This window comes from Rattus norvegicus, chromosome 3 (genome assembly GCF_021556685.1).
Source record: "Rattus norvegicus strain SHRSP/BbbUtx chromosome 3, alternate assembly SHRSP_T2T, whole genome shotgun sequence".
NCBI classification, from domain to species: Eukaryota; Metazoa; Chordata; class Mammalia; order Rodentia; family Muridae; genus Rattus; species Rattus norvegicus.
The window spans coordinates 20425400-20441202 of record NC_141536.1 but is presented as its reverse complement, the minus strand read 5'-3'; the positions used below and the strand labels follow the sequence as shown (position 1 = coordinate 20441202).

Sequence of the window (15803 nt, the reverse complement as noted above, 5' to 3'; positions counted from 1 at the left end):
AAGATCCTCGTCATGCCTTAAATCAAAGCAGATAGGGCTGGAGAGATGGCTCAGTGGTTAAGAGCACCCGACTGCTCTTCCAGAGGTCCTGAGTTCAATTCCCAGCAACCACATGGTGGCTCACAACCATCTGTAAAGAGATCCGATGCCCTCTTCTGGTGTGTCTGAAGACAGCTACAGTGTACTTATATATAATAAATGAATAAATCTTTAAAAAAAAAATCAAAGCAGATAGACCCTTACTAACTGTGTGATTTAGAGAAGTTACTTGACCTTTGCGTGGCACGGGTTTTTTTGTTTTTTCATGTTTGAAGTTATGCTGTTGTGAGAAATAAATTAAAAACCATAAAGCTCCTAGGTCTAGACTTGATACATACCAATGTTCAATGTTTTGTTTAATTAGGAACTGATGTAGAAATTTTAAAACAAGGCCTCTTTTCAATAGATTGACATATATGAGTTCTCACATTTTATTTGACATCAGCTGAGTATATGTTAACCTTTTTTTGTCAAGTATATGGAGAATGGAGAAAACACTAGGTACTAAGGCAGTTTTTCTTTTGTGTGTGTGTGTGTGTGTGTGTGTGTGTGTGTGAACAAGATCAAACTTTTTTACATTATTCTTACACCATTGTTAAATTTATTTACCACTCTACAGGTGACCAACTTTTTTTCTTTTATTCCTCTTAGGAACCTTGTGGTCATTTAAAAAGCAGTTGTGAGGAACAGTTAAGAAGAAAGCCAGATCAGTGGACACAGTATCATACCCAGAAGACACCTGTCTCTTCAACTCTTCCTGTGGCAACACAGTCACCAACACCACCTTCTCCTTTGTTCAGTGTAGACTTCAGATCGGATGTAAGAAAGGTTTTTATTTAACCTACTGGTCAAACAGCTTTAACTAAGGCTATTTTGGATATTTTGGAATGGTTTTGTATGGAGTTTAATTTAGTTTGGTAAACATTTAGACTATGGCTAAATGTTTGGAGAGTCTCAAGATAAGAGTTCTTTACCAGAATTCCAAAAGCTTTGCACCAGTAGACTTAATACTTTCTATTTCTATTGTTATGTTTGCTGTTTGGATTTAAGCTAGCTCAAACCCAGAGCCTTGCTCATCCTCTACCACTGAGCTTCATCCTAACCCCTGATTGGTGCATGCTTCCAAATAAAATCTAAACCTACCTTACATTTAGTAACTACTTTAAAAATGCTATTTTATTTAATTCTCACAAAAACCTTAGAGGGTTGAGTATTATTTCTGTCTTATAGGTTATCATCCAGGGAGGATATGTAATTACTTAAGTGAGTAAGCTCTTTCAGCTTATAAGAAGCTAGTATTTAAATTCTAATATTTTGTTTCTGTTTCACAAGAAGTGGAGAAATGCCTGCTGTATTACTTCTGCTATTTATATTCCTGTCAGTTATTCTTGTTATAACAAAAGATGAAAACAAGGCCATGACAGAATGATTTCTATTCTACCTGTTTCTTTTATTGTATGTTGCATGTGTGTTTCATTTCTCTAAATACAATGTATTTACAGATTTTACAATATATTTTTTAATTTTTAGTTTTTCAAGATAGGGTTACACAGTGAAACCCTGGCTGTGCTGGAACTGTGTCTGTAGAGAACGCTGGCCAAGAACTCACAGAGATCTGCCTGCCTTTGCCTCCCAAGTACAGGCATTCTTAAAAGGTCTATGCCACCATCATCTGACTGGAGAATGTAAAGATTTATTGTATATGTACACTGTAGCTGTCTTAAGACACACCAGAAGAGGGCATCAGATCTCATTACAGATGGTTGTGAGCCACACTGCTGGGATTTGAACTCAGAACTCTGGAAGAACAGTCAGTGCTGTTAACCACTGAGCCATCTCTTAAGCCCAAGAAAAACTTTTTAACACACACTCTCTCTGATTTATTCCTGACCTCTAGTGTTTCTGGTACAAAGAAAACAAAAACAGTTTTTAAAATTTCTTTCATTAGGAAAAGCTTCAGACATACAAAATTTTAAAGACTTACATTAATTGCATATAATTATCGTATCGTTTCCATAATTATCTATTACCCAAATTTGTTTCATTTGTACTTCTTGCCATTGGGTTGTTGTGTCATAGTTCTAGGTATACATGCATATTTGTTTTTAATTTGATGGATTTTGTTTTGTTCCGGTTTCGTTTTTTGTGTGGTTGTTTCTTTTACTTTTTAAAGTGTGTGTGTGTGTGTGTGTGTGTGTATGTGTGTGTGTGTGTGTGTGTGTGTGTGAGAGAGAGAGAGAGAGAGAGACAGAGAGACAGAAAGACAAAGAGAGAATGCCACGTGCACTGATGCCCATAGACATCAGCCAGAGTTAGAGAAGGTTGTTTGCTGCCCCCTCTGTGGTGATAACCAAACCACTCCTGGAATAGCAGCAACTGCTGAGCCTTTCTCCATCCCCTGATTTTGTATGTTGAGACAGTTTCACTAGGTAGCTCAGGATGTCCTCAGATACATGGTAATTTTCCTGCATTAGCCTTCCTTGTGCTGCATGTGCAGGTATAAGCTAAACTACAAGGTTAGAGTCATACCTGTGTTCATGAGTGTGTCATAAAACAATGCATTTTTAATCTATTCATAATCATCTCACTAAACCAGATTGCCTCAAATCAAGTAAACAGCATGGCAATGATGAATAGAGATCATTTTTAAAGGATCTATTTTCATTTTATGCAGTATATTTTAAGAAGTATTTCTTTGATAGTCAGATCTGCTATTGACAGATTGCATTAATTAGGTCAAAATGTTTGATTTTTCCTTAGTTTCTCTATCTCTATAATTAGTAAACTAGATTTAATGGTTCTTCCTTTAGGGTCCTGTTAATATTACTATATTGCCTTTTCCCCCCTTTATTAGCTTCAGAACTGCCGTTAAATTCCTTTTGCTGTTTAATATTGTACGATGTATTAATCATGTTCTTTTATTTGCTACATGGTCTTAAGAGAATTACAGACTGCTTTTGGATATAAACTGTTTTGTGTTTATTTTTCCTTATATTTTTTTTCAAGCGTCACACACCATGTTAGTGTTAATTGATTGTGATAGTACTAGTCAGGGATTTTGCAAGAGGACTAAGGCAGTAAGGAATCTTAGTAAGTAGGAGTGCTTGCAGCAGGTCTGGGACTCACGTGGTGGAGGGAGAGAACCAACTCCCACAGGTTGTCTTCTGGCTTCTACTGACACATCCTGACTCCTGTGTACATACATACTAAATAAATACTTCAAATAACATTTAAATAATTTTTTAAAATTTAAATAGGACAAAAGTAAAAGTTTAGAATAAATAACTTACAAGACAAAGGGGGAAAGGCTGTGATATTTTCTATTATATATGAATATTATTGCTTAGAGCTGATTTGTTTATTTGCTTCATTCCTTTTGAGAGAAGTTTTGCTCCATGCAGCCAGGCTGGAGTGGAACTCAATATATAGCCCGTTTTTTTTTTTTGTTTTTTTGGGGGTTTTTTTGTTTGTTTTTTTTGTTTGTTTGTTTTGTTGTTGTTTTTTTTGTTTGTTTGTTTTCTTTTCTTCGGAGCTGGGGACCGAACCCGGGGCCTTGCGCTTGCTAGGCAAGCGCTCTACCACTGAGCTAAATCCCCAAGCTCCCTGGACAGTGTTTTGGTTTTTTTTTTTTTTTGTTTTTTTTTTTTTTTTCTCTCCGGTTTACCTTGAACTCCATGTCTTAGACGACCAAATAATGTTTATTATGGAAGTGAGCCAACACGCCCAACATTAGTAATGGGAAAGATTTTTATTATTATCTACATGATTCTTTAATTGTATGGTAGTAACTTAGTATTGGTTAGTTTACAAGCTTGTAAAGTTAGGTTTCATGCTAATTTACCTTCTTTTTCTTTCTCTTTTTAATCAGTTCTCTGAGAGTGGGAGTGGCACAAAATTTGAGGAAGACCATCTTTCCCATTATTCTCCTTGGTCTTGTGGCACTATAGGCTCTTGTATAAATGCCATTGATTCAGAGCCCAAAGATGTAATTGCCAATTCAAATGCTGTGCTGATGGTATGATTTGCTTGATTGGGAAAAAGGGTTGGGGGTGGGGGTTTGGAAGTAGGGATAATAATGTTGGTATCTGAAGTTTTAAAATGTATACTTTAGTCTTTTCTGGCTGTATAACTTATCTATAAGTAGCAGGGTAATATTTCAACAAAACTAATTTTATGTAATGTTTCAATTATTTAACTATAGTTTGGTAGTTTAATATAGTTGTTAAATACCATTGAATTCTAAAGTTAGTATAAAATTGACCAGAAAAGCCTAATTATGTGTTTAGAGAACATACTTTATCAATAGCTATAGCAATTGCCAGCAGCTCTTTCATGGGTATTTTTTGGTCTGTGTAGGACCTGGACAGTGGTGATGTAAAGAGAAGAGTGCATTTATTTGAAGCTCAGAGAAGGACAAAAGAAGAAGACCCAATTATTCCCTTTAGTGACGGACCCATTATCTCAAAATGGGGTGCAATTTCCCGATCCTCCCGAACAGGTTATCATACAACAGATCCCGTCCAGGCAACTGCTTCCCAAGGAAGTGCAACTAAGCCCATCAGTGTATCAGGTAATCCATTTTAATACCAAGACTATTAATACCATGTACTTTTTATTCCTAACCCGTGAGGTAGAGAACTCACTTAATAACTGGAATAATATGAGAAGGAAATGGTTTAAACAGAACTTTTGGCTACTGGGGAAAAAAATGCATTGCCATTTTAAAACGTATATATTTATGTATTGATTTTTAAATTTTCTTTTGTCTTTTTAATTGTTTGAGACAGGGTCTCACTCTATCCCAGCTGGTCTCAAACTTGTGGCAGTGCTCCTGCCTCAGCCTCTATAGAGTGCTGGGATTGCAGATGTGTACCGCTTTGTCTGGCTTATTATCTGCCTTCCTAATAATTGTTTCTCTGGGTCTCCTGCAGATTATGTCCCTTATGTTAATGCTGTCGATTCAAGGTGGAGTTCATATGGTAACGATGCCACATCATCAGCACACTATATTGAACGGTAACTGTACTCTCATTTCCTTAAGCTGCTTTACTCTCAAATTTACATGAACTATAAAATATAGAAGCCATTACTGGTTGTCCATGGATTAAGCCTTGCTTATTTGAGCTGTGTAAAAACTTTCTGAAACAAATTCCACATTTGGAATAGTGACTAAAATACATTCAGTGTTGATAGTTTCAAAGAACATTAATGCTTTGGTTGCTTTGTATCTCATTTTAACTACAGTAAACCTCATTCTTTTTAAAGGGACAGATTCATTGTTACCGATTTATCTGGTCATAGAAAGCACTCCAGTACCGGAGACCTCTTGAGCCTTGAGCTTCAGCAGGTAGGCTCTATCTACTTAGCTTTGATTTTTAAAAAGTAAAATAATTATTGAAAGCTAAGCCTATGTTTTTTTCTCTCTTCATGGAGGCCAAGAGTAACTCATTACTTCTTCAGAGGGAAGCTAATGCTCTGGCCATGCAACAAAAGTGGAATTCCCTGGATGAAGGCCGTCATCTTACTTTAAATCTCCTAAGCAAGGAAATTGAACTGAGAAATGGAGAGGTAAGGAAACTGAACCTCCCAGCTTCATACTTAATGTCTTTGTTTTCTGCAGCTATGTATTGGAGTATACTATTTCTTGGATTTTTCTAATGAGTGATTGATTACTTAAAGAGTAGAGTAGAAATAAAAATATACTCTCAGCCCTGGGTTCGGTCCCCAGCTCCGGGGGGGGGGGGGGGGGAAATATACACACACATATACATACATACACTCTCAGACTTCTGAACTAATTCTTTAGCCATATCATTATGCTTCTTATTTTAATTTAAAAGAGATTGTGCAGGTATAAAATTAATATTTTCTTTATTTACAGAATGATTACACAGAAGACACTGTAGATACCAAGCCTGATAGAGATATTGAGTTAGAACTTTCAGCCCTTGATACTGATGAGCCTGATGGCCAAAGTGAACAAATTGAAGTAAGTGCCATAGTTGGATAAGTAGTGGTTTTGTTTTGTTGCAAATTAAAATGCATAAAATACTGTCATAATGAAGGATTAACATTTTTTTTTCCTCAGGAAATTCTGGACATACAACTTGGTATCAGTTCTCAAAATGATCAGTTGCTAAATGGAACTGCAGTGGAAAATGGTCATCCTGTCCAGCAGCACCAAAAGAACCCCGTAAAGCAGAAGAGACAGAGTTTAGGTGAAGACCATGTGATTCTGTGAGTGTTAGACAGACCCTTCATAATTAGAGGGCATAGGGGATAAATACTTGGAGAGGTAGATGTGCTGTTAGATTCATTGTTTTGCCTTTTTCTATTTAGGGGGAAACCTTGTATAATAAACTAATGATTTGATCAATCTGTGTTTTTAAGGAAATTTGAACTAGTAAAGCAGTTTAATTTAAAGCCAAAACCTAATTTGGGGATGAAAGTTCTGTTCTCTCTAACATCACGGTATATAGTTCTTCAATTTGACCAAACCTGAAGCTCTTAGGATAAGAGATTCAGTCCTAGATTATTTCAACTCTGGGAAAGCACAAGCAGCATCTGCTATTCACATTTTCTAGGCTGTCAATGGAGTCCATATCAGGACAAAAAAAAAAAAAAAAAAAAAAAAACCCACAAGGGGCTGGAGAGGTGGCTCAGCAGTTAGGAGCACTTGTTTCTTGTAGAGGACCCAAGGATTGGTTCCCAGCACCCACATGGTAGCTCATGATCATCCATGAATGACTCTCTTGTTTCAGGGCATTCAGCCCCCTCCTGCAACCTCCACGGGCGTTGGGCATTGTACATATGTGGTGCACATATATACATGAATGCAAAGCACTATATACATAAAATGAATCTTATTTTAAAAACTAAAGCATACAAAAAAACCTGTGTTAAATGTTCCTTGTTTTAAAAATCATGATGTTCTTGACTATTACTTTTGCCAAAGATTTGGCCCTGATCTTGAAATACTGATTAGATGACACATAAATTATCAAGTGTAATTTTTAGCATAAATTTGGAGAATATGATCTACTTTTAAAATTATTTAATTTTTATTTATTAATGTTTATGTGTATGGGTGTTTTGACTACTGCATATATGTCTATGCACCATGTGCAAGCCTTGTGGCCAGAAAGGCCAGGGAGGGCATTGCTTCCCCTGAGATTGGAGTTATTGACAGTTGTGAACTGCTGCATAATATTAGGAATTGAACCACAGGTCCTCTGGAAGAAAAGCAGTTGCGCTTTTAACTCCTGAGCCATCTCTTTAGCCCCTATTTAATACATTTTTTAACAAAGAAGATAGGCTTGGGATTGGGGATTTAGCTCAGTGGTAGAGCACTTGCCTAGCAAGCGCAAGGCCCTGGGTTCGGTCCTCAGCTCCGGAAAAAAAAAAAAAAGAAGATAGGCTTTTTCTGTGGGGTTAGAGTTTGAAATAGCTTTCAGAGAACAAATATGATAGCTCTTAAATTGTACTCATAGTTAATTTGTTTTCACTATCATTTTCTCTCAGGGAGGAGCAAAAACCAATTCTGCCGGTAACATCTTGCTTTAGCCAGCCACGCCCAGTGTCTATTAGCAGTGCAAGCTGCCTCCCTATCACCACATCTGTCAGTGTTGGCAACCTCATTCTGAAAACTCACGTTATGTCTGAAGAGAAAAACGACTTTTTAAAACCTATTGCAAATGGGAAGATGGTTAACAGCTGAAAGGAGGCTCATCTTTCAAATCTGTGACCACATCATGGAAGCATTTACACTAGCTTTTTATATATATAATATATATTATATAATGTATATTTTTTTTAAAAAAAAGATATTACTGGGGGCATCCATTTCCTGTGGACTCTTTGATACTTCAAGCCCTCTTGCATTAGCATTATGAAAAAAAATGAAGATTTACTTTACTAGGGTAATGTTCACTTTCCAGAAATTATTGGAATTTGGACAACATTTAACTTAAGCTTCAAGCAGCTTTTTATGAGTTTGTAGCAATCCGGTGCAGTAACTGAGCCATTTCCTATTTTAAATGGCTTCTACAGTAAATTAACAACTCAGTTATTAAACTAGCAGGATCCTACAGTGATACATCTAGTGAAAGTAGAGTTAATTAACTAACTTATTTCTATTTTATGTTTCACCGAGAGAAGTTTCCATCTCATTCCAGCTGCTTTCTTTATCTTTTTCACTGGACTTTGCATGGATTTTTCTTTTCTTTTTTTTTTTTTCTTTTTCTTTTCTGTCTTTTTTTTTTTTTGAGAGTGGAGTTAGATGTTCTTACCATAGAGTTTTACAGGGTTATATAGTAGCTTTCTTTACTGCATTATATGTAGAAGTGTGGTGCAGTGCTTTTATCTGTAGCATTTAGTTTTTTAATTTTCCATTTTTCAAGAATAGTTTCTGCTTTGTTAATATTTATACACAGGCTACTTGTTGAAGTAATTAATTAAAAATATAACCAAGTGCCTAAGTCTTTCAGCTGATGTACTAGATATTAAATTCTCCTAAGTTATGCAGAATCGTTTTTACAATTTTGATAAATTATGCACTAATTTAATGGCAATTTTTTTAAAATGCAGATTTAAGCCTGTACATTATTGAATCTGATGACTTGGCAAAAGAATCAGGTGCTTTCAGCTTTCTTGAGAAAACCCTGTATGTAGCGTTTGCACTGACTAACAAGATGGTATTGCTGGGTCTTTAATTTAAAGAAATTAATTTGGGTGTTCGTTGCTTTATTTTAGTTAGATATTGTTTATTGTTACTTCATGTTGGGTTTAATTTTTTTTTTTTGTTTTCTGACTGTTAAGTTGATAAGACTTTGAACCATGTAGTAGTAGAACATTGGCTAACATTACCCATAGTTAAAAACATGAATAATTTCTGCCCTGCCATAATGTGACTGAAGTTTTCACTTGGCATCTGAAGTATGCAGTATGTTCAACGTGTTCAACCAGCCCTGCCCCAGAGGTGTGGGTGGTAGTTTATTGAAGCTGAAATTTCAGTCAGTATTTAAAATCTGGGCTTTCCTTTCTGGTAGTAATCTAATAGTTTGTCTTTTTGTTTTTCCTCCATTTCTTTAAGATTAGTTTGACTTTTATTATTTTTTAATTAACTTCTGTGAAGTTGTTTACTCTGAAAATTGTACTGGAATATTTTAAGCCAAGCTGATCTTTCACCAGGTGTACTGTATGTAAGGGCTTCTCCTGCTAGCAAGATGCTTAAACAGGATCATGTTATTGGTCGTCTGAGCTATTTAGTTATTTTACAAAAACCACAGCATTGTATCAGAGAAGATTTTGATAAAAGTTTTGTGCACATTTCCAGGGGTGGGAGGGTTAACATTTCCCTGAAATTTCTTGATTGGAATGAGTAAATACTGGTGTTTGATACCTGTCTTAATGAACATGCTCATAAGGTGACTGATACGTTGTAAATAATACCTGAGAAACAAAGGGGTAGTTTTGATATTCTGGTGTCAGTATGGAAGATCTTACACATTTATTTAATACTCAAGTGTATGGAGATGTTTGTTTATAACATAACAGCACAGTAGCCTCGACTTAGTTTCCTTTGGTTAGTACTGTACCTTTTTGCCATGGCCAGTGCTCCCCATCCCTACAAAGACATTTTATTTATTTCACTCTGTAACCTGAAATGAAGAGGAACAAGAGTTTTAAACCATGTTACATTAACTTATTTCTGACATTATAAATTAGCCTAGGGTATTACAGGAACATGATTATTATATAATTTATATCAGAACCTTTCTATAAATATGAGCTTATTACATTTGAAATGCTTCCAATGTACTTTTTTTCTTTCTTTCTTTTTTTTTTTTTTTTCTGTTTGTAATTCCAAAAAGGTTATGTAAACCAGTCTGTCTATTTCATGGATATTTAATAGTGAGATCTTCCATGTTGAAGGTAATGTATTTTTTTTTAAGATTTTAAAATTGCTATTTTGTTACAAAATAGAGACCTATTAACAGTTGAGAGCTCCTTATGTGCCCTCAGGGAAAGAGCCCTCTGTGCAACAAAACTACACGAACATCTTCAGCACTTTCTGAGGGTGATTATATACTACATAAATTGATCTTGTGTATTTAACCTTATCTTTTTAATTTTAAAGTTGAGATTTTGAAACGTGGTTGTGCTCTGCTGGAGGGGTTGGGATGCTTAGGTGTTTGCCTACTTGTTCAGTAAACTACATTTCATCAGTGGATGTGTACACCTGCCAACTTTTTTGGTGTGTCTCAAACATTTATAGTGCTTGTCTTTCAGCAGATGATCCCACAAAACAATAACTTCTCATTCTTGAATGTCTACTCTTTCTCACTAACAACATAGGAATTGTTTCTGTGTTCACATTATTCTGTATTGCATCTTTTATGTGGTGACAGCCTATTATCTCTTTTTAGTGATTTAATTTGAAATCAGGCTATTGGATCTCTGCCACTTAAGAAAGAACAGTTCATCTGACCTTTCTTCAAAATGGTACCTGCTGATGTCACAGTGGAATATAGTACAAATAGACCTAGAATGTGGCTTTTTAAATTGGGGCAATCATCTCTTAGACCCTTTTTCAAGATGGCATGGAAACATTTGGGATTAGAGGCAATAGAAAGAAACTCTGTAATGTTGGTATCTAAACTACTTGTGTTGCCTCTGGGTCTAATCAGGAAAAAAGTAATATGAAGTCTGAAAAGGCAGGGAAATAGTATAGGTCTCCTTTTTTTTTTTTTTTTTTAACTTGCCAGTTTTCTGAGTCCCAATTCCTAGTCTATGCCACATTCAGATGCTGTGAATATCATAGCATTAGTTTTGTGTGGGCTCCTTTCATTTTATGAATTCTGAGAGTTCTGTCTGTACTTCTAGTTGGTACCTATACAAATCAGATTCTCTTAACTTTGTCACTATGACTTATTTCAGTGCCATGCAACGAGTCAATGTATGTGGGAACAGTTGTACATTGTAATTTTCAAGAAAAGGTAGCTCTTAAGGCCAGTGGCACTGATTCTTTGCTTTCATAGCTACTTACTCTAGTAAGAGAATTCAATGAAACTTCATTAAAAAAAAACAAAACAAAAACAAAAACTAAAAATTTCCCGTTGTATGGATCCCAGTCACTTTGACCCAGATTTCAAGTTGATGCTAAGTTAACAAAGCACATCCTGATTTTATATGCAGAAGATTACAGAATACAGTAATTTGTAGGTCTTCTGTGTGGGATCATTTAACTATTTGAAAAAATTGTTTAAAAATCATCTACCCAACTTTTGAATTTTAGATGTGATCAAGCCCATGTTATCTTTTTAGCCAGGGATAGAACTTGTAACCATCAGATTCAGTATGCAATCTCAGCCATGAATCTGAGTATTTCTTCCCTCACATCTTTGAGTCATTTTCTAAGCAGATTGTCACCAGTGTTGGTGACTAATCTTTAGGGAGAAAAGTTGCATTGCAGATATATATTGATGTCTGAGAACTGTTCTTGTGTTTTAGTGAATGAAGAGTACCAATGGGATCACTTACTGTAACTCCGTCTACTGAATGGCCCCTTCTGCAAGCAGAACGCAGATGAACATGCTCAAGGAGTATCCCGTTTTCTAGAGATTAAGTTTGCTAGTAACTCCTTTACACTAGCTATTTCTTTGTATCCCTTTGCTGGCAAGGGAGTACAAGGAGTCAAACCACAGATCGGAACACCCCACATTTGAGTGGAGACTTATTTTTACTCTAAGGGGAATTATTCCCCCAAGTCTGAAACTGGCAATTATTTTTTTTCTCTTACATAAAAATTTAAAAATATCCCCCAAACCAGTGGAAAACAGACACTGGCTGCACTTAGTACTGCCAAGAGCCAAGGTCATTTGCATATATTCCATCAACCTGTCAAGAATTAGGCCTCACTTTATAACCCAAGGCATGGAAGTGCATGCATTCTCTTAGCTGGGCAAACAATTATACTGTAGTTGTGATACAACACACGTGGCTTTTATTTGTACTGCACATACCCACTGTACAGCCACTTGGGAGTATCGTGGTTAGCTTGCAGCAACTGCCGTCTGCATTTATACTGTTTATTGCAAATTCTTTTCCCTGGAAGTGAAAGAAATGTTTTTCTTGTTGCATTGATTACATTTTATAAATTTGCTTAGCTGGAAAGTTTGGGAAAAGAGGCCTGTTTGTCAATTGTACAACCGATTGTGAAGCTTAGTGTGAATATTTTTACGTCTGTATTAGACATTTTCTTTGCAAATCTATTGTTCGATTGAAATGTAAATGAAATTAAAGATGGTGTACACCCATCATGTAAAAAGCAGGCACCATCTCTAAGATGGATTTAATGCTCATTTTTAAGGCATATACTCAGCTTCTATTTAAAACTATAAAATAATTCTGTACAATGAAATGGGGAATATATATGGGAATAAATTCTATTCCATTTATTTCAATTTGAATTTCCAAATTGTAATGTTTCCCTTTGTGCTATAGGAATAGGATTAAATGGGGGAAGACTAGGACTTATAAGGCCTGTATATGGGGGGAGGGCAGAGATGGAACAATGAGGGTTGTGATGATAGTGAATAGCAAAGAGTGAATTCTGTGTGTTTTTGCTGTAGCACTGAAGTGAAGAGATATTAGCTTTGGCTGTTCACAAAATAGAGCATCATGATTTTCAGTGTTTGAGAGAAAATTGATGGAAAAAGTTTGCAGTACTTGACATGTATTTGCATGCACAAAATAAAATTATTTGTCCACCTTAAAAGTTGTTTGCTTAGTGTCAATGTTAAGTTTATGGTATGTATTAGTTGTCTTGATTTTCTTGATATATCTTAATAAAGCTGGAAAGCCACTCCTTAACTAGGGCCTTAATTAATCACCTATTTCATTGGTATATCATTGGGAAGTAAATAGACCCAAAGAAATTGAAATGTATGTCTGACATTTCATTCAATATAGAGCACTTTCTAAATGGGAGATGGTGTAAAATAGATAATACTGAACTTACAGTCTTTGGGACAGATAGGAGAGATGTATTCTGTAGGCTTCAGAGAAGTTCTTAAGGATGACCTAAAATCTCAGTACCATTTTTATTGACTCCAGAGTACCTTTATCACCCAGCTGATGTCCTAAGCCCCTGTCTGTGCTGGTCTTTAAGACTATAGGTCAATGAAATGAGCACTTTCCCTGGATGCTCATAGTGTAGAAATGGGAAAGACAACCAAAGGGCCAGTTGTAGTTACGTTGAGCAAGAGGAAGTGTTTCTCTATGAGACAACCTTTGGCTAGACTTCAAATCCTGCCTAACCTTTTTACCAGTCTCAGATTACCTTCCAGACCCACTTGATATTTTAATTGTTTTATATTTGAGATGTTATATAATTTGGGAAAATCAAAAAGTAATAGAGTCAGAGTTCTGCTGTCTTTCTGTTTCTCAAAAAGGTAATAGTGATGGTAGTAGGATCATTTTCACCTAAGTAGAAAGTGTGATTAAGAGATAGGGCTTCACTGACTGATAATATAAACAACCACTTCTCGGAGTTCTAAGTGTTATACTGTAGATTGTTGTCACCATTTCCAGACAAGACAGATACTTTTGAGAATTTGCTCAAGTTCACACTGCTAGAAGAGGTAGATAGACATTGAGTACTGTGGAAGTTACATAAGTGAATGATTTTACGATTTTAGAAAGGATACTTTGGCAGTGATGTAAAAGATGTAGCTGGAGATAGACCAGCAAGGAGGCCAGGTCAATACTGTAGGTAAGAAGTGTTGATTACATGATCAAGCAGAGGTGGAGGATGGTGAAGGACAACTGACACATTTGCTGTGCGGAAAAAAAAAGGCATCTATACATTATTAGGGGTTGAAATTTGTTTAAAGATTACAAACTCAGGACAGACATAATTGTTACGTGCAGTCTCATAATTGTTACATGTAGACTTGAGTGACTTCACAGTGTGACTTCAGAGTATAGCAAGGAGAAAAGCCACGAAGAAGTGATCCAGGCAGAGGATGGGAGTTATTACAAGGGTCTTGTGTAGCTCGGGTTGGCCTTGAACTTACAGTTTCCTAGGTGCTGAGGTCATAGGTATATACCTTTAACACCTAGCAAGGAAAGGAAGTGTTATGAAAGAAATGAAATTTCAGGGAGATTTATAGTTAGTACCTCTTGAAATAATTATATACTTAGCAGAACAGTGGTGGTACACACCTTTAGTCCCTGCACTTGGGAGGCAGACAGGTGGATCTCTGAGTTTGAGGCCAGCCTGGGTCTACAAAGTGAGTTTCTGCACAGCCAGAGCTTCACAGAAATCTGTCTATAAATAAATAAAATTATATGCTTAATAGTAGCTCAGGTGCCCATATGACCAGGTCTTTTCTCAAAAAACCCAACCTCATTGAGGATCAGATGGGAAGTAAGGAAAGGTGTAGTTTAAAATAGATAACTAAGTCCAAGGGAATGGAGATCAATAGAAGTATTTTTTTAAACTCTATTTTTAAATAGTTACAGATTCCAAGGAAGTTACAGGAAGTACAGACATTACCATATACCCTTTACATAGTTTGTCCCATGGTAGTATCTTACACAACTAGTAATAGCAGAACCAGATCCTCGGTTTTGTATGTACTTACCTGTGTATGCCTACTCAAGCAGTCAGGAATATAGGTGGTTCTTGGGCAGTTTTCTCAAGTGTAAATTTGCTAAGACAACAGAACTGTTTTCTCTCATTCATTCTTTTAGCCCTTTAGATTCACATTGTTTTTCTTCCCATACTCTGAACCCTGTTCTCCATCTTTGTAATTTTGTCATGGTGACAATGTTATAATAAATGAAATTATACCATATGTAACCTTTTGAAGCTGGCTTTTTTTTTTCTGAATTCAGTGCAGATACCTTGAACACCATCCAAGTTGTTGCATGTATTAATAGTTTGTTTGCTGAGTAGTATACCATGGTATAGATATACCGTGGTATAGATATACCGTGGTTTGTTTTCCCATCATCCATTAAAAGCCATTTAACTTGTTTTGATTTTTTATTATTACAAATAAAACTGCTATGAACATTTTTATAAATGCTTTTGTGTGGATATAGTTTTATTTCTGAAATATTGAGCAAATAGGTTGGTATTCTTGTCTAGTCTGAAGAAGATGATTTGTACTCTAAAGCTCAACTTAGATGTATTCCTTAAAAACTCAATTTGCCAGGACTGGTGAGATTGTTCAGTGGGTAGAGCATGGGTTACTTTCCCAGAAGACCTGGGTTTAATTTTCCAGCCCCCACATGACAGCTCACAACTATCTTAACTTCAGTCCCAAGGGATCTGATGTCTTCTGGCCTCTACAGGCAGGAGGCACTCAGGGTGCACAGACACAGAAGCAGACAAAACACCTACACACACACACACACACACACACACACACACACACACACACACACACAAAGTTTTAGAAAGTTGAGTTTGTGAAAATGTATACATGATGATAAAAATAGTTTCCTGTTTTAGTTTTCTACTGTCACATAAATTACCACCCAAACAATAACAAAATAGCACTTAGAATCTCACAGATTCTGTACATTAGGAAGTTGAATGTGACTTAAAGTGATCCTCAAAGTCTTTTCAGAAAGTGCAGTCCAGAAGTTAATTGGCACTCCCATCACCTCACTGCTCCAGTGGGGGAAGGATAGGCTTCCAAGTTCACTCCTATGATGGTCGGCAGCATTTCCTTCCTTAAGAACTTTGGAAT

General features: G+C 36.1%; 1 protein-coding gene across 7 annotated transcripts in view; it reads left to right on the top strand.

Annotated features, from left to right (window-relative positions):
• Rc3h2 (ring finger and CCCH-type domains 2) overlaps positions 1-15803 on the top strand; it is a 65302-nt gene that overhangs the window by 42143 nt on the left and 7356 nt on the right. The window contains exons 14-24 of one of the 7 annotated variants that reach the window (XR_015683112.1): positions 691-858; positions 3908-4054; positions 4396-4609; positions 4971-5055; positions 5305-5386; positions 5473-5607; positions 5921-6028; positions 6128-6276; positions 7561-7585; positions 9912-9972; positions 11551-12817. Coding sequence is in view for 6 of the 7 variants with exons in the window: in NM_001107839.1 (NP_001101309.1) it covers positions 691-858; positions 3908-4054; positions 4396-4609; positions 4971-5055; positions 5305-5386; positions 5473-5607; positions 5921-6028; positions 6128-6276; positions 7561-7756 (1284 nt within the window). In the remaining variant the exon portion in view is untranslated. 7 annotated transcript variants of the gene reach the window in all.